The sequence below is a fragment of the Patella vulgata genome, chromosome 1, assembly GCF_932274485.2.
Source record: "Patella vulgata chromosome 1, xgPatVulg1.2, whole genome shotgun sequence".
Lineage (NCBI taxonomy): Eukaryota > Metazoa > Mollusca > Gastropoda > Patellidae > Patella > Patella vulgata.
In genome coordinates this window covers 31,519,445-31,539,261 of record NC_065879.2, presented here as the reverse complement: position 1 = coordinate 31,539,261, position 19,817 = coordinate 31,519,445, and the positions used below count along the sequence as shown (strand labels likewise).

Below are 19,817 nucleotides of genomic sequence, written 5' to 3'. Positions count from 1 at the left end.
CATTTTATGAATAAATGATAATTTAACAAATAAAATTATTGTTACCTCATTTATCAAACTTTACAGGTTAAACAGAGCAAAAGGGGTGGGGGGCTGCATGGGAAAGATTGCTAAATTGAGGGAAAATAAAACACAAGTTTTTGTTGGTGGTTATACACACGTTTTTATGAAACCACACAAGTTTCAGAAATTTCAACACAAGTTTCAGAAATTTCAACACAAGTTTCAGAAATTTCGACACAAGTTTCAGAAATTTCAACACAAGTTTCGACACAAGTATTGTGTAGATTTTCACACAAGTTTGTGTTGTTTGGTAAGACAAATTTTGTTGATAAAGTGGTTTCAGGAAATAAATATGTCCCAAAGGTTGCCCCCACTACCCTACCGCAAAGTATCTATCAAATTAAGTTTCAAATCCAACTGGTCAAAAATGTTATACTTTGCCCATGGAATGTACCACTGCCCAACCATTATGAAAGCAGTTAACGTCATATAATGCAAGCCATTTAGCCCAATCATCACGAAAGCAGTTAACGTCATATAAATATAATGCAAGCCATTTAGCCCGCTTTAGGAAACACTAATTTTAATCAACCTGAATCTGCACCAGCCAAGGAACATACCTATCAAATTAGCTTGGAACCCCCCAGATGCTTCAGAAAGAGAATTTTAAAAATATAACGAACGGGCGGCGGACAGTGGGGATGATATAAAGTTAATAATTTGATCATACATGTTTCTCTCATAAATAAATAATAATATTAAACTATAGATATTTACTGATATAGATAATAATATTAAAAACTATAAATATTTTACCAACTGTCCATAAATAATATAGTTACCTGAATAATCGTCAAGTCCTACGACATAATGCAAAACTAGGAATACATAAGCAAAAAACAAAGCGTTCTTCATCATTGCTGGATAGATGTCTTCTTTCCCGTGCTCATAAATTTTATATATTCAAACTAGCTGACCAGTGATGTGTAACGCTTGCTCAGTCATGCAGTTCAATTTACCAACAAACACAAAAACAACTTACATAAAAAAATGATGGTGCAAACGGTCAAGTCGTGAAATCTATACATTATAAGAGAGGTCAGGTTAACGTAAAAACAGATATTTTCAGAAATTTTAAAACGGACACCAACAGTTTATTATAAGCAAAAATAGCTTTATGTTTAGAAATTTTGGCGTACGTGGGACACTCAGTGCTTCTTAAAATATAATAAATTCTCGCAGTTAATCATATCAAAATTGACCAGTCAGTTTTGCCCTAAACTGAAAGTTGTTACTACACAGTAAAGATTCAATGCTTTGTATATTTTGTTAAAAATTTATTTTATTGCCTCCACTATATACGAACAAAACTGTATTATTTAAACATAATGCACAGGTAAATGTCTCGATGTATAATATTGCATTTAGGAATATTGAATCTGATTGTTGACAGTACTCTATGTATATTATAATAATAAGAGATACCTACACTACGACAACAACTATTATTAAACATACATTATGCAAGAGGTACGACAACAACTATTATTAAACATACATTATGCAAGAGGTACGACAACAACTATTATTAAACATACATTATGCAAGAGCTAAATCTGCCTATTTGCAGGTCCTTCTTTAGGCCTGAAATGTTTTTTTAAATTATTAATTAGACATTAATTAACTTATCCAGGCCATAATCAACTCTTGATGGCATCTGGCCCCTGTTTCTCGAAATCTTAACTAAAGATAAAATCCAATTTTAGTAGATATTCACTCGCAATAGAGTAATTCGAATGAAATTTTTAAATTATTAATTTTACATTACCTATTTTCGAACTATTATAGCAAGAATGGCTAGCTCTTTATCTAAAGCTTATATAGTGTATGTAAACGAGTAATTCAGTTTCTGTAGAATTGGGGTTAATAACCTCTTAAAAAATGTAAAGGTTGTATTGTCATCAAAGAGATAACCTCAAACCTAAATACTCATTGGACTCTGGAGGCACTACACAACCCTTGGTCAATTTTGTAGGAGTTTAAATGAAAACTATCACTTTTTCACCAATGAAATATTAACATCGGTTTAAATTACATCTTACTATTTCATTTGTTGCATGTATGTTTTGATTGCAAATTTGTTTTAATGTTGATCTATTTTATGATCATCGTATGCAATCTGACTGGCATGTTACACCGTGCTAAGGGTTGTATCCATTGTTCTTGACATTGCCCACCGTCGTTTGGACATTGCGACTGAGCCTGATGTGTCTAACACCACCAATAGTTCATTTCTAAAACTGAAATTTGCTAATAAAGGCATTGATGCTATCGGGTTAAGCCAAATATTACACCATAAGCAAGTCACAGCACACATCTCTCCTTACTTTAAAACTGTTACTGTTCCTAGGATTTCTTATACGTATACTAAACCTATTGCATCCAAAATATTAAATACAGAAACGCATTATCTAACATCAATGCAAAAGAAATATATGATAACCCTCTACCCTGTTCTTACTCTACGTCGTCCTTCATTTACCAACCAGCTGGACGTGTAGTCACTGGTGATTTAAACATAGTCCAGAATAATTAATTACGTGAGATTTTGTCTAAAGGACCCTAATACCGGGAACCGCAACCATTTTCATGGAATCAAAATTTCAAACTTATTATGGATGCCGTAGAGGACTACGCTAGATCATGGGCCAATGGGGGAAGATGTTATCTCTGATACTCTCTCAGATTGGACTAATTCTGTTGGAAATCTCAACGCCTTACATGACAAGTATGTCATTGTACCGGCTGACAAAGCGTCCAATAACTTAGTGTTTATATGTAAACGATATTAGTATGACTGCCCGTTCAAAGAACTTAATTTCGGGAAGTCAATCGACAGTGCTACTTATAAACGCTCTACTCTTAGTAAGGATGAAATTATATCCAATCACAGATCTGTACTCACTTCATTTGGTACTCCATGTGGAGATACCTATACAGATCTGCCCTTGTTATATTGGATACCTAAACTACATAAAAATCCCTACAAGCAACGTTTTATAGAAGGTTCATCCCGTTGTTCCACAAAACCACTTTCAAAAGTATTGACATCCATACTAACGGCAGTGAAAGAGGGTATTCAAAAATACTGTGACAAAATATACTCTCGTAGTGGTTTTAATCAAATGTGGATATTAAAAAATTCCAAAGAATTACTTGATTGTTTGCAATCTAGATCACTTGCTTCAATCTCATCTATACAAACGTTTGACTTTTCTACTTTGTACACTAAAATTCCCCATAGTAAATTAAAAGCTCGGTTAAAAGACATTATTCACAGTGTCTTTTCATCTAAATCGGGAAATGTTAAATATCAATATTTAGTTGTTAATTACAATTCCACACATTTTGTTAAGAACCATAGTGATTCTAAAAATAAATTCACCGCCAACAAGATAATTCAGATGTTGGATTTTTTAATTGATAATATCTTTGTTGAATTTGGAGGGGAAATTTATCAGCAAGGGGTAGGTATCCCCATGGGCACCAACTGTGCACCTTTGCTTGCTGATTTGTTTCTCTATTCCTACGAAGACGATTACATACAGACACTCGTAAAATCAAATAAACGATTAGTCAGACATTTTAATTTCACTTATCGATATATCGGTGATGTTCTATCACTGAATAATCCAAAATTTAGTGATTATGTAGAATTCATATATCCTGACAATTACGCTTCCTACTTGGATCGGCGTCTCGATTTTGACAATTGCCATAAACTTAGTGTTAAATTGTAAGATAAATGTGATGACTTTGACTTTACGATTGTTGTTAACTTTCCATTTATTAGTAGTAACATTCCGATATCACCAGCTTATGGAGTGTTTGTGTCTCAACTAATTCGTTATGCGAGAGCTTGTTCATTTTATTCTGATTTTTTAAGTAGATCGAGGCATTTGTCATCTAAGCTTCAACTACAGGGATACTTGCGAACTAAACTTATATAAACCTTTAAAAAGTTTTATGGCCGTCATATTGACTTGATTGGTAAATATAACATGTCTCTCTCGGCTATTATTCTAGATATTATTTAATTGACGCGTATACTATCTCCCTGATAATGTCTGTCTACTACATCGTTAACACTGTTTATCACGTGCATTTTGCATACCGATAGTCCATTGGCCAATCACGCTATTTTACCGAAATTTCGCCTAATAGTTTGGATGCAGCTATGGCGGGTGTGGCGCCAGGCGTGGTAAGCTTACTCTTCCGGACACCTATTACCACTGTTTGTCATGTATTTTGTACACGGTGAACAGTCCATATGCTGATTACACTATTTTGCCTGATTACACTTTTTTGCCTATACCGTTTTTTTAGGACTTCGAATTTTGTCTAATGGTTTGGATTGTTCGTACTTAGTTTTATTTTATTGTTTGAGTTGTCTACATAGCGCGACCAAGCCAGAGTTCATCCAAGGACTAACGATAATTAACATGGGTTTACACATCGCGGTTAATTTATTATATTTGGTAAATTGGAATATGATAAATTTGGAAGCGCGGATAAAAAAGGCACTAAGTCGATTTATTAGGAAGGTAAACTTGCGTCTCTCTCGGATAATAAATAGCATTTGGTACTTAGTGGACGAAACACATAGCAAGGAGCTAAGCACAATAATACATTTAATGGGAGTCAGGCATTGGCAGCAGGAAGATATTCAGATTCAAGTTTCATAGACACTTCCGCATTTCTACCCTGTAATGTACTAGAGCACGATATAACCTCTTACTCAGAACTGACCAGTTTTATCCACTAAAATATATGTCGTGTGAATTTGATTGGACGATTCGTGTATTGATTTATCGGGCCTACCCCTACGGTCGACAATCCTTACTGTCACATAATGTTTTATGATTGATAACGAATATAGATTAACACCCCTTATCGTCTTTTATTGATGGTCTGAGATGGTTTCCTTTTGTGTACATAGTTTAACAGGTGTTCCGTCTTATTTCAGCTCATTCATCAAATCAATTCCATTCAATAACATATCATTCGAGTAAACTGGAATTTTCAGAGATTTTGGAAATGATACTGCAGAACAAACTGAAATCTACTTGTCTGAAATAACGTTTTCGACAAACTAAGAATTATCAGTCTTCTAGGCTGTTGCTCTATACGAGCATTATAATTACATTTCAGAAAAATTCAGGAAACGCTTAAAATCAGTTGTTTAATCGGATTAACTACCTGGATTAAGGATTTTGAGATTGATTGTGTGACAAAACATTATGTCCGGAAACGGAGTATAAGAAGACATAGTGAATATAGGAGAGAATGAAAAGTACTAAGAGTTTTTGGTCTTTTTATTTATCTATGCCAACTAAATAAATGAGAAATGGTATAATGCGTTGTAGGAATCCTAACCCGCCACTACTTCATATGTTTCCGGTAACAGTCATGCGATTTAATAAAACCGAATAAAACAGGTATGTTATCTAACAATGGTATGGTAAAGTAAAAGGTAAATATCTTTTAAGTAGCTATTACATACCGAAGTCCCTCCTTGTGCTGTATGCAAAGTAATAAATTCTTAAATTTGTTAATAGTAATTAAACTTGATCTTTATAATGTCTTACGAGGCCTTTTTGAAATAAAATATGGATTTTCTTCTTTATTAAAAAATAGCCTGTTATGTCTACTGCCCCTAAAATTTAAAGCATTAAACATAGAATTTAATCTTTTCATTGAATGGTTTTATTTCATAACGGTCATGTCCCTCCGTTGACCGTTAGGAAATACTAGACATGTATTCAGTGTTGGTAATACCCATTGTTAAATATTTTCAGTTTTAAATCCAGAGAAGTTACCGGATAGTCGTCTTTCGATGCATAACAACAGTAGCATATGTGGACCGCATGGCGGATTCAGTGATAACTTTAAAAGAAGTATGTTGATTCCTCTGTCCATTTCAATACTTGTAACTAATGGAGTAGTCTTGTTCACCTTTTGTGCCAAAAAAGATTATTCTCGACCGGCATACTGGTTCATGGTTTCCTTAACCGTTGCAGACATATTTGTTGGCTGTGTTGCAATAGCGACCTTCGTAACCCGTGGTAGAGACTTCACACTTCATTCGTGTTTAGTTCGCTTTGGATTTACTATAACCGCAATACAAACTTCAATTCAGTGTTTGTTATGGATAGCCATAGACCGTTATATTGCCATAAAGCATGCTTTGGCCTATACTAGAATCATGACACCGTGCAAAGTTGCCCAGGCTAATATCTACCTTTGGACACAGTCTCTGGTTATCGGATTTCTACCTTTAATAGCATGGAATGATGGTATTTATCACCAGACATACTGCTCGTTTCTCTATGTACTCAGTCCTTGTTACGTCATATTTATGTTCACTACAGCATCAATTCCAATTGGGATCATTTTCATAATTTATTTGATCATTTACAGACAAGCAAGGAGGCATATCCGAAGGATCAATGTCATGGAAAACCTGGGATGCCTAAATAAAAATAATGGTGTTTTAGGAATATCTAGTCAAGGATGGAAGTCGTTAAAAACTTTAATATGCATTACTGGATTTGTAATGATTACGTGGTGCCCGTTTTTAGTTACAACTATAGTGGTGTTAATAAATGAAGAACAGAACTGTTATTTAAAAGATATAGTTGGAACATACCTGCTGCTGCTTGGATTTTCTAATTCATTTTTTAATCCTTTGATATACGCCTTTCGGAGTAAAGATTTCCGTGTGGATTTTTCCAGTATGGTGAGGCGTGTATGTCATAAGATAAATTGTAATAGCTAAGATAAATTTTAGAGTAATTTGGACGTAGGTTTCGACATGTAAGCACGAGCCCTGAAGAGCTTTTGAGTAGGATACTATAATTCTAAGTGTGCCATAAACCTGTTAATTTATTTTAAAGTGCGCCGTTTTACCACGAATAAATATACAAAACATTATACAAATATACTTGTCCTCGTTATACTGTAAAAGAATAGGGTTACTGGCCCATCGATTACAAATCTTATGATACTGAACAAGTGGGTCATCGCAGAGCAGAAAGGGGGTGGGGGTCGGGGGTAGGGAATAGGAGTAAATCGGCGGGACGATTTACCCAATACTACCCAATACCACCCAATGCCACTCCAATACCACTCCAATGTCACCACATACTACCCAATACTACAACATAATGGTGCCAAATGAGCATATTACTTGATCTTTTTCAAAAATAGTGAGATATATCGTGGGAAATGTACTTCAAATGTGATTACCGATGTCTGGCTGTTCCATATGCCTCCCTATATCACCCAAATCAAGCAAATAATAACCCAATACTACCAAATACTTATCAAATACTACCAAATACTACAAAATACTACCCAATATTATAAAATACAAACCTAATATCGTCAATTAGCAGCACATCGGTATAATAATTACAACGAATATTCGATAATTACAGAAAATTGAAATATTTACGCAGTTATCTCCCTTTACAACTGACAAATAGATTTTAGATTGCTACTCAAATTAATCATTTCGCGCGTTATAACTCTCTATTTTGGAAAAAAATCAAACGATATGTCTATTTTGCATCATTATGTTGTAGTATTGGGTAGTATGTGGTGATATTGGGGTGGTATTGGGTAGTATTGGGTAGTATTGGGTAAATCGTCCGACCCGGAGTAAATGAACACGTCTTTACTCGGTTTTACTAGTGTCACTAACTACACGCCATTCTAATTTGGAATACCAGTTGAATGTATTCGACAGATGTAATTATTTTTAATTTCTAGTCGAAAAGTCAGTATTTATTCTACTTCGACTGTCATATTTAATGAAATCGGAAAATGTCTTTAAGCGTATGAAAGGTTTAAACGGATTAGAATTCAATAACAAAACTAATTTTTCTATTTATTTAGAGCAGATGTCTATCCACAAAGCAGATCGTTCTCTGTGTCCAAAATGTATGATTGTCCATGGCAGTGCTATATTTATTTACCCCTTTTTTATAATTCGATTAATTACACACATATTATAAACAATTTGACTGATCAATCATTTCGGGTAAGGTGTACACCGACCCAAAAATTATCGGTCAAATAGCAGTACATCAAACATATATGAAATGATAAGTGGTTCGAAACGTATAAGAAAAAAGATTTATCTCCCTTGATTTAACATAAGTATAAACCACATTATAATGTCAATATAAAGCCAAATAATCGGTACACAATATCTGTTGATCATTTTGGTAATCTTGAGACAAATATGTCGTAATCTTTATTTGTATGCTTACGTTGCAATGCGAGGTAGGGCTCTTTTACAGGAACAGTGTCGCATTTAACAAAATTCTAGTTTTCAGAACATCATTGTGTCACTAATTCGTGCCAAAGAATGGTTATTTATGTAGAAAATAGACGCTATCAAAGACCCTTCAGGACTAGTGTTATATGACTACTTCTATTAGACCGAGAAACAATCGTAGCTACGGCGTTTTGTGCACACTGTAATTTATGAATAAGGTTTTGATTTATACCCGGTTTAGACTGTTACTTTAATCAATTCCTGATATAGAGATAAGGTTTGACGAATGTGTCTTAAATAGAGGTAGAAAGTTATAAAAAGATGATAAACACGCTTTTTACATCACAAGTTCCTCCGCCAAATATTAACCAAGATCTTTGACATTGTGCCGGGAAAATGCTTTTTGACACCGTTTAATATGATTACCGTATTTTTTTTTGTATTTTTTTTAAGCAGTTTTAGCGTCATCCAGGAATTTATTTGTACAATTTAATATTATATTGTAGTTTGAATGTAGACAATGATATTAGTATCATCCGCGTAGCAATAGTAAAGAAAATTGAACTTTTAACAAATATTAGCAATGCGGGACCAAGTATTGGACCCTGGGACACTCCATTTACTAGGGGTTACTAAATCAGATATAATGTGGTTAAGATCTGATCAGCCTGATTTCGAAAATGTAAGATCGAAGGTGTCAAAGACAGGGGATAAGTCCAACATTACCAGTGATTAACAAGCAGTAGATAGTAACCGCTTTCCTGGTTGGTATTCGACATAGAAACCATCTAGATTGGCCGCTATCTGACTTACACATCCACACAAACTATAAAGATTATCGCCAGGTATTAGTTTACTTGTGAGTGATACTTGAAGTCCAGGTTATCCAATATCACCCGCTTAACAGTTATTGAGAGTTAATATTACCCCCTAATGACTTGAATAAGGGTAGATGGGGAACAGCCACCTTTAAACATCTATAGTTGTTCGAATCATTCAAAGAATCTAGGAACAAGATCAAAAAGCAAAATAAACCAATGGCAATCAAAATATCGAGTGCACGATAAGGTATACCACGCAAGTTTGGTCAAAACCGATACAACAGTGTGGGAGATATGCCCCGGAAAACCAACTCGCAGCATGACATCTCCACTATAATGGTAAACTATCCGCTGTGTCCTGTGCTGTTGAACCAACAATATGTCGACAATAATTCAATGGAAACATCTCTTTATGGATGTCTACTTGATTAACAGCTACCTAAACCAGATACACGCGTTGTAATAAAAGATGGGGCCTGTCTTAAAATCTAAATATGGACAGATTGTGTCGATGTGACATTAAATTCCCTTTCATTCCATTTCCCCATTTCCAATAAAACCATAAGACCTTTTCCAAGAAAGCCGGCTAGATTAACAAACGTCACAACAGTAAATTGTACAGGTATTGTATAATATAACATTATCACGTGACGCGTACCTACAAAGCGTGTTAATCTATCTTGTTATTTGATACGATCTATATGAGAGCTAAGCAAGATCATATGTTTACAGGCATATCTATACTCGCTGAGACAAGTAGGTATATGTGTCGAGGTCGCCTATGTTATTGTCGATCAGCAGTGCACTGTTTACATGTAAGTACCTATTATATTAATACAGTTTATGCTGGAATCATTAACTAATAGGCAGTACCTGGTTTTTATTTTTATATATATAAACAAAGAACGTATTAAGGAAATTGGATGCTGTATAAAATATATCCTCGAACTAGTTCCTAGAAACACTTTCTAACCCGGATATAATAATACCCTTCTAACATGTCTCTCTACCATATCATATAATTATAAATAATTGATGATACAAAATATAAGTGGCATCAGTCATATGCGTTAACACAATCTTGAACTATCTTGAAGTTAACATACACAGTGCCATGGAGTTTTATAGATTTTTATGCTTTGTGAAACAAGACCCGGGGCAATGTCACATATGTGGTTGCATATATATACAAATTCGTGATGTTTAAGTATAATTTTATCAACCAAATGCAAAGTCCGTCTTTATTCGTACTTAAGTGAAATTGCCACCTCTTTAAAAACAAATTCGCCTATAAAGGAATGCCCAGTAAGCATCATGTAGTTACAGATGTTTTTAATGTAACTAATTCATTTGTGAGATAACTGGAACGCTCTATATAGAGCAGGAAGAATTTACTAAAGATACATACATGTATTATTACTAATATCAGCCCCCCCCCCAGTCTAATGTATATTTTATGGGGCCCTTTCCACTGCCGTGCGATGAGTCATAGGATTGTTCCTATTGAGTCCACGATCTGCTGCATGCAGATACGTTCTTATAGACTTTCAACTGCCTTTCTCGCGACAAGGCATTTTTACTACTCAGGTTATATCCCATTCTGAAATCTGTTTTTCCATTCACCAATCTACCGTATCTGTCTACACCCTAAGCTATACTAAATTTGTAACATTTGACCAGCCATAGATTTTTACCGTCGAAATCAGTTGATTTGTGGATTGGTATGATTTACAGTCCAGCCCCATTGGTATTTGTAGGGAGCCGCAGTAAGGTACTGGACTGGCGTTTTGGTATTAGCGGGCCCGGGAAGGAACAGCTTCTGGGGATTCGTTGTGAATAACAACCGAGGTCCTGTGTAGACCTAGATGCGCACACAGATCCCTCGGCAGTAGTTGCATTTCGAAATCACATTAGGTAGTGTATGCCTATTTTAATTAGTCCAGTTGGTGCAGAACAGTAGGACGTTCATCCCCATTCATGTCATTTCTCTTATTTGCAAGTGTTTGCTTGGATATAGGTAGTCTCGAATCACAGTAGGTTACGTGATAAGGACATCATGGGAAGGCTTTCACACAACTGACAGTGCATTTATGGCCCCGACCCGGATTTGATTTCTACTGCTCCGATCCAGTCGATCAAGTATTAGTATAATATAGCTCAGTCTGTCTTATGCCCCTTTTGCAGTGGCGCAATGTCAACAAACACAACCCTTGTGGGACGTCTATCTGTTTGGAAAGTCACGTTCAACAAGAAAATAGACACAATGTCTTGAATATAACCATATAGCTCACCTTATTTGAGATTTTACTAACCAATGACCACTGAACTACTGAACCACCCCATATCCCAGTGATGAATTTTGCATATTATACATGTTAATATAACACCCTCCGATGTAACTATTAGTTGACAACTTGAATTACAGCAAACCGAAAATTAAATTTTTACCGAGATCCCCAAAGCGGCATACCTCTTTAAAAATAAACTGTCGCCAAGCCTCGCCAGACAAGAAATAATTTTGTAACCAACCGAAAGCTCTGAGAGATATTTCATTCCACTTTAAATACTTTAAATGAATGATTGATATGCAAATTATTCGATATTGATGATTAATAGTTAAGTGAACCTTGTAATTTAATCACTTAATAATAATATAGATATCTGCGTTTATAGGAACATAATAATGTCTCCTACGTCATTGTTTATCGCCATTTAATCAGAGTAGGTTAAAGGGGAAGACCAACGATTTTCAATAAGGTTTCCATAAATAATAAATATATATTTAGAAATAATCCCTCCTATAACATATGCAAAAAATAATTTGCAAGCGAGAAATTAATTTTTATTAATACCGGAAGTGACGTAGTTGGTTCGACACGCTCACTGGTCACTATAGTAAACATACAAATTTGGAGCAAGTTTAGCGCTGTATTTTGTGATCGTTTCGCCGTTTGGCAGAAAATCTGATGAAAGGTAATCTTTATTAGGATATTAAGAACAAGAACTTACGGTGTTTTGAAGGTATAATATACAACGCGTTTGTGTAAATTAAGTTTCTAAACTGGACACTGTGACACAATTTAAGCCACATGGCTAATTGTTTACATCGCGTGATAGCTGGCACGTGACAGATATTAACCGAACACAAATTGGCGACCTATTCAGCTAGCGACCTATTCGACCGATCCAGCTGGCAACCTGTTCGTTGGCAACCTATTCAGAATGAGAGCGCACCCCTTTAATATGATTGTGCCAACTTTTACTAATAATATTTCGAAAGCTTATTTAATATATTTAGTTGGATGTCCAGAATTTTGTAAGATAATGCGAAATTACATCTCTATTCTGAGCTAAAGGAATGGATAAATGATAATATATTCTACTTTCATTTGATATACGTTACGTTGGATTTTATTGGTTGATAAAATAGATGAGTTTGGGCGACTGTTGAATTTATTCTGAATAGGTTGCCAACGAACAGGTTGCCAGCTGGATCGGTCGAACAGGTCGCTAGCCGAATAGGTGGCCAATTTGTGTTCGGTTAATATCTGTCACGTGCCAGCTATCACGTGATGTAAACAATTAGCCATGTGGCTTAAATTGTGTCACAGGGTCCAGTTTAGAAACTTAATTTACACAAACGCGTTGTATATTATACCTTCAAAACACCGTAAGTTCTTGTTCTTTATATCCTAATAAAGATTACCTTTCATCAGATTTTCTGCCAAACGGCGAAACGATCACAAAATACAGCGCTAAACTTACTCCAAATTTGTATGTTTCCTATAGTGACCAGTGAGCGTGTCGAACCAACTACGTCACTTCCGGTATTAATAAAAATTAATTTCTCGCTTACAAATTATTTTTTGCATATGTTATAGGAGGGATTATTTCTAAATATATATTTATTATTTATGGAAACCTTATTGAAAATCGTTGGTCTTCCCCTTTAAGTAGTAGTTTAACGTCCGCTTCTACTGAAATTGGTATTTCCCGGGAAAAGGTCAGTCATGATTGAGAGACCACGACCAGCATACTGTAGGATAGGAAATGCTGTGTGAAAATGGGTGGTTTTACATAATTTTTTAATTAGTTTTTATGAACCTATTCAACTGAGTTGTTGCTGAGAAAGCTGCACCGCCAGTGAGGTACTTTCTAAAACTGTGATTCGTTTGACCTACACCTTTAAATCTACCAACTCACCGAATACAGGTGACAGCAAAAGGATAAAATCATTGATAGCATGATTATGTGAAATTGAAAGCAAGAATGCGCACATTTCCAAGTGGTGAGCGAAGAATAGTGAATTCAATAGGCTTCATCCTGTCATGGTCCCAATTTGACGAAAACCGTTCAAGAAGTCTAGGCTTCATCACATTTACAGGGATTTTCTGAACGACGGACGGACAAAACAACGGATGAAAATCGATGGGGTTCCTGCTTTCATGGTCCCAATGCTTCGCGCTAAATTTGACCGTATCAAATCGTTCAAACTCATTGCGTTAACAGAATATTGTTGAGTGATGGGCCCCCGTTTAAGTCGATTGAATCGAAACCGGGAGATTATCTAACGTTGACATTTTTTTTAATATTCACTTTGAGTACATATATTAGCGCGATATTATTCTTAATATTTTCATACGTCATTTATAACATGTTAATTATCTTTAGTTGTTTAAAGACGATCATTATTGAGCAATACAACCTTTAATAAACCCTACTATAGAAGTCAGGGTCTATTTCGTGACTTAACATTGCACACTTTCTAGTATATTATGACATTATCAATGAACGACCCATAAATTATATCACAAATTTCTTAAGAATCATAAGTTTGCCTTTCGTAGAAATCTGTATTGCACACTTTCTAGTGTATTATGATATTATCAATGAACGACCCATAAATTATATCACGAATTTCTTAAGAATCATAAGTTTGCCTTTCGTAGAAATCTGTATTTCTAATACCGCGTATTCTACATAGTCTGTAGTTTCTAGAAAAAAGAACATACATTTCAATTCTAGTCGGGAACCAGATAACTTTTGTTAGGTAAATTATTCATCTTATACAAAAATAGTTTCACGAATGTTAAATATCCTTATGATATAGACGACACACGAAGAGCACACACGCGCGATTGTATGACAAATGCAATAGTATTAATTTTCCAGTTACTTTTATTAATGTGTCTATCGAGACATCATGTTTATAGCGTTCTGGTATGAATTTGATAGTTAATTCAAAATTATTATAAAGGAACCAAATGATATCCATATATAGGTTAAGTGTTGGTCCTTTTCTCATTGGCTTCATGAGGATGTTGTTGATATTAGGTCAAGTGGAACGGACAAATATCCTGTTCAGGGGTTGATTAGTAGGGAAAATAAAGGAAACGAAATAAAATGGGGTTTAACGTCATACTTTTGTGCACCAACCGGGATAATAATAAAGACGAGCATTGTGTACAGTGGGGGAATTTTGCCCGTACAGTGATTTTTCGGCCTAGTCCTACTCTCCAACTGCCTAGGGTTATTTTACATCCCATCCCTACTACTACTAGACGTGGATCCTTGACAATCCACAGTCTTGCAGCATTGACAAGGGGGAAACCATGCTGGAAAAACCCCAGGGAAATTACGCGGCCAACACTGGGATGGGACCCGGAACCTCCTGGCTAATGAGTCAGCACCCTTACCCACTGAGATATAGTTACGCAACATCATATCACATCACCATGTATATATATACGATAGTTTCTAATTTTACACAAGTGACTTGATTTAAAATAGCCCAAAAAGCAAGTTTTAGTTTCTTGATGACTGTAATCACCGAATATCTTCCTTTTTCACGGGGAGGGTTCTATCAATCTCCTACATATTATAAAAATATTCGGTGCAATGTATATTAGTGGTCTTTGAGGCAATTAAATTCCGAGTGTGTCGTAAGTTTCTGAAGTGTCCATTTCCTAGGTCTTTGTTTCTAGTTTAATGTGAGGAATCCTGGTGGCATGTGATGAATTTCCATTTGTAGTGTAAATTATTTGAAACATTTACATATATTGAAGGAATTTCGTTGTTTATTTTACAGTTGAATGGAGTCAAATATTAGGAAAATGTTCAGCTTTGATCAGTACAACCATTAAGAGCAGTGAAGGTTTGTTACTTAATATTATTCTGATATATAACATTTTTTTTTAAAACCGTATTATTAGGTCAACTTAGATAATGAGTAATGTGCTGTATATTATGTATGTATATTAAATGTGCTTGCAAAATATTCAAGGCAGATGCCGCTATTATGTTTTTTTTATTTTGCCGAGTCAAACCGTGACATCCATTCAAAACCTGTCGGGGTAATACGTGCGGAGCTGGCGAAGAAAGCGAATCTTGTATATAGGTTTGGGGCAAGTTTGTATTTGTTCCTTGGAAGTCCAATGCCCAGTCATTAGCCATGGCGTGTACTATCACGATCTAATTTGACGAGTTCATATAGCTAACAAACTTCTACGGTTCTTTTCTAATTAAAACAAAAGACAAAACGACAATAGATACTTTACTAAGCTGAGACTAGGACTATAGTACTGGTGAGCCGTGGGTCGTGTTAAGGGCGTAGTTTTTACTGTATCACTGGTGATTCGACATCAATAACAAACCAATAGTATATTATAAACTAAATAAATGTCATACAAAACAGGAAAATGTTCAGAGAAGAGTACAGTTCACGGTTTGATCACATCACATAAATGACCAAGTAAAAGGTCTAAATTCACCTTATAAAAGATTCACCATACATATTCATTCACACAGAATATATATTGAGTTCACAATTCACCGTTATAATAAAGGAAAGTTGAGTGTCAACATCAAATTCATCGTGAAAAACGATATCAAAACCCTCATTACACACACACGAGGGCTTGGCTCACCGGTCACCAAGCGTCTGCTTTCACATCCTATAATAGTCAATCACCTAGCAACACGCGCTTCCACTCAGACACACTCGAACATCCAGACTCTCATTTACCGATTTTGAACATAACAAGGACGTATCAGCAAGAAAACAGACACTTTTAGAAATTCTCTGAAAGGTAAATGAGATTATCATAAAATTGATATTTATACGAAACAGTACTTCTTCAAAACCTTTTATTGGATATTCGAAACAACCAGTAAATTGGCACCTTTTCATTACGAAAAAAATAAATTTTCGGTCACAAAAGGACGTAAACGGTCAGAACTGGTTCAACATGGACAGGTTTTATTAATGGTTAATTCATTTATTGGGTTTCCAGTCTGTATATATAGTGGATAAGTCAATATTGTAATTGGTTGATATGGGATATACGGGGATTTGAGATTATCGCATGACTATAAGTGAAACAACTTCCTACTACTAATGTATGTTAGCCTTGTGATCAGTGCATTATTTCTTAATCACTGCATATACTAGGAAGCTTAGTCAGAAAAACATAAAGACAATGTTCCGTTCTGATAAGCGAGTCCGCTTTCACGAAACTTTTTTATATGATTATATGAATCACCTGGGTAAATATCATAGCATTAGAGGGATATCGTCCTATAAAGAAACAAACTCGAATTGGACGATCTTGGTTACAATAATACAATTTACGTCAGCTTTTTGTCAAACGGAGTAGCGGTTAGTGTCAAGAGTTTGTCACCATTTACATGTAAATGACGGTTATTTTTGGGTAAAACTTTCATAAATTAATTTTTCAGTGTTGAGGGACTTCCCAACAGAAACATGGTTTTATTCAACTGGTACATCTGGGTTAGTGTAAAAGAATACTTAGTACTGAATTGTAATCACCATGACCAAAACATGAACCAACAGGTGGTCCAGTCATTCAACGTATAATCATCCAAATACTAACAATGCAACGATTACACAGCGTGGATTCTGGATCCCAACTAATTCCTGGAGATGATGCTTCAAATCATTCTTATGCGTCTGTTGGCTACAAAAAAGTACGGGGGTTCATTAGGCCCGACAATACTAGGGCGAGACCACAAAGAAAAGAACTAGTTTGTACAGTAGTTGGGTTTTCTTTGGCTATTTTGGCAAGTTTCGCATCAGCTTATGTTTTGTACATATATTTGTCTATTTCGGTCGCTGAACCGATTTGTGTCAGATGTGACAGTCTTAACGGCAGCATACAATACCTGAATTTTGGAAAACAATATAAGAGTGGTAGTACATACTGCTGTACCAGCCACCCCAATCATCTTAGGAATGCTTTACACCAGGTATGTTAAAGTTGCAATTTCATATTTTTAAGTTATATTTTTAAAATGTATTAAAATAAAGCCTTAAAATAGATGGTATCTATAAACAGTCCTACCTTGTTAAAGAATAATCCTATTAATCCTATGATTCACTATTTCCAGTTGAGAAATTGACAAAAATATCATTTTCAACTTCAAATTCAAACGTTTGAAATTAGCTAGTCCATTGGGGGAATAGGGAAACAAGGGAGGTAATTGTGTTATAATTTCCGGTGTCAATGAATTTTAAGTGTGAGAAATAATGCCTATGATAGTATAATAGTGAGTTGACAACCTACTGAGCAAAAAGACATAGAAATAATTATGTTTTGACTTTCTTAGAAAATATGAAATTATCGCTTTATCGGGTAATTAGTATAACTTTATTAAAATAATATAAATTAAAAGTAGGGCCCCGAAATTGTTGCGAACAGACGAAATGAAATTTAAAACAGATTTTAATATTAGGATTATTTAATACCAGGGCTCAATTAAAAAATAAACAGGTTTCATAAGGAGTAAAAATTCGGTTATTTCCCGAATATATCCTGCATTATTTTCCGGGTAATTTAGTGCAAGAACGGTAACCAATAATATGACTTGAACATCCGTTGTATGGTTATGTTCATGAGGGATGGGGACTAAATCAAAAGCGTTGATACATCCATTATTTTACTGAAAAGAATTGTTTCGGCGAGGGAGACCGTTTGTTTAATATAGTACGCTGTCGATACACACATTTCTATACCATCAGTGGCCATTTTCTAATGACTTAACAAATCGACAAAAGCTGGTTCATAAATTATTCTTTATACTGGCAAAAAATATAAATCAGTTATACTAGTGACTTTATTTCCAAGAATACCTAGATAGTGAAAGTAGGGTATAACTCTGGAATTCCGGGGAAATACAATTTAATGTTAATCTTAACGAGAACAGGGTTAGTCGTATCAGTGTTGAAAGAATCAGGGTTAGTCGTATCGTTGTTTAAAGAGAACGGGGTTACTCAACGGGGTTAGTTGTGTCGATGTTTAAAGAGAACGGGGTTAGTCGTATCAGTGTTTAAAGAGGCGTTGTCAGTCTCATCAAGAAATATAAATCCTAGACTCACCCGTTATCATAGGAAATCAAATCTGTAAATCGGCAGTTAAAACATGTATCTCTCATCAAATGTTCTGTGTAAAATCTCGTTTGAGCATGTCCCTAGTATAAAAGAGAAATGGTACCAAAAAAAAGAAGACTGTTTTAGTCACCGCCTACAGGGAACGAGTTAATGTAAAGCTGGGAATGGTGGTAGAACTGATAATGTTACACCGGCTCTACCCTTCACTCTGTACATTCCTGTAAATTTGACTTCAAATTATTGCCTCTTCCAGGAACAATAGAACGATGTAGAACTATGTAGAATATAATTTTAAACTTGAAATTCATTTTGCGAGCCATGTATGAAAACAGATATTGCCTGGATAATTTTAGGATATAGTTTCCTGCAACATTCCTTTTAGGTAGTTCAAATATCCCACATGTATTCTGTTTTAATAATAAAACATAAAAATTGTTCATCCTTACGCTATTATTGCTTTTTATATAATTTATAAAGGTATTGTATGACGGGGAATTTGAGTCAAAAGTCAGTGTTGTTAGTTGTTGTTAGTGTTTTCACATACCCCAACCCTGCAAATGTGTAAATTTGACACAAATCGTGTTCAAACGCGGAAATGACCAAACAAAACAACCCCATCGGTTTGGTTTGAGACATTCTTTTTCTTTTATTGTGCATGTATAGTTAGAATCTATTTCACAGACCTATTAGGAAAACCTTCTAATAACTCTGTATAAGATGACTAACCTTTATCATCTTCAATAAAAAGCTTGATCTCGCTTTAACTCTGTACTTCTTACCAAGCCCTTCATATCCTGCTTATTTCGGCACTAGTTTCGATTGGCTACTGACAAAGTTGGGGGGCCTATAAGATTCCTTGATACCAACTCTCGCGCTTTCCAGGTAAAATGTTTACCTGCGATTATCGAGTTGCAAAGTTCAAGGTTTCCGTGGAGGTCGCCATGTTTGATTTGAGTGTTTGTGTTACAACCTCTGATTGGACGCTATCGTTCATGTGTCTGTGTTAAAGGGAGATAGCGTAGCTATATGTTCGGGAATTTCAGACCAGTCTAGCAACGTCTAGATGTTGTAAAACTCGCAGTCGTTGCTTCAGGAACATGGACCGTTATAAGTTCAAAATAGGTTGTCAGATCACGAACGTCAATCACTGGCTCCTGCTCCATGGCGCTTGCATTGTTTACATAAGACGTTGTAGCGTGAACTGGTCCAGGCAGAATGATGACTTTTACTCATTTTTATATAC

At 35.2% G+C, this 19,817-nt stretch overlaps 3 protein-coding genes across 8 annotated transcripts in view; 2 read left to right on the top strand and 1 right to left on the bottom strand.

Annotated features, from left to right (window-relative positions):
- Nucleotides 1-19,447, bottom strand: part of LOC126810253 (uncharacterized) — a 42,355-nt gene extending 22,908 nt beyond the window's left edge. Inside the window, exon 1 of one of the 2 annotated variants that reach the window (XM_050535271.2) lies at nucleotides 19,301-19,447. Coding sequence is in view for 1 of the 2 variants with exons in the window: in XM_056100049.1 (XP_055956024.1) it covers nucleotides 846-921 (76 nt within the window). In the remaining variant the exon portion in view is untranslated. Of the gene's footprint in view, nucleotides 1-845; nucleotides 981-19,300 lie in introns of those variants that run through there. The other variant, XM_056100049.1, reaches the window with a different exon arrangement.
- Nucleotides 6,062-6,841, top strand: LOC126810265 (adenosine receptor A2b-like). Its single transcript, XM_050535293.1, has 2 exons — nucleotides 6,062-6,292; nucleotides 6,680-6,841. Exons 1-2 carry the CDS (start codon nucleotides 6,062-6,064, stop codon nucleotides 6,839-6,841), a joined length of 393 nt encoding a protein of 130 aa, XP_050391250.1.
- The window catches only part of LOC126825409 (uncharacterized), a 59,251-nt gene continuing 49,271 nt past the window's right edge, over nucleotides 9,838-19,817 (top strand). For 2 of the 5 annotated variants that reach the window (XR_008787765.1, XM_050555089.2), the window contains exons 1-3: nucleotides 9,838-9,983; nucleotides 15,257-15,322; nucleotides 16,906-17,433. Coding sequence is in view for 4 of the 5 variants with exons in the window: in XM_050555089.2 (XP_050411046.1) it covers nucleotides 17,062-17,433 (372 nt within the window). In the remaining variant the exon portion in view is untranslated. Of the gene's footprint in view, nucleotides 9,984-10,958; nucleotides 11,083-15,008; nucleotides 15,111-15,256; nucleotides 15,323-16,160; nucleotides 16,257-16,905; nucleotides 17,434-19,817 lie in introns of those variants that run through there. The other 3 variants (XM_056100062.1, XM_050555097.2, XM_050555102.2) reach the window with 3 other exon arrangements.

What these genes read in the sequence shown, in the direction of transcription:
- LOC126810265 (XM_050535293.1), top strand. Translation starts at nt 6,062, where the DNA reads ATGGTTTCCTTAACCGTTGCAGACATATTTGTTGGCTGTGTTGCAATA. An exon ending in CACCGTGCAAAGTTGCCCAG is followed by an intron (nt 6,293 to 6,679) that starts GCTAATATCTAC and finishes AATGAAGAACAG; the next exon opens with AACTGTTATTTAAAAGATAT.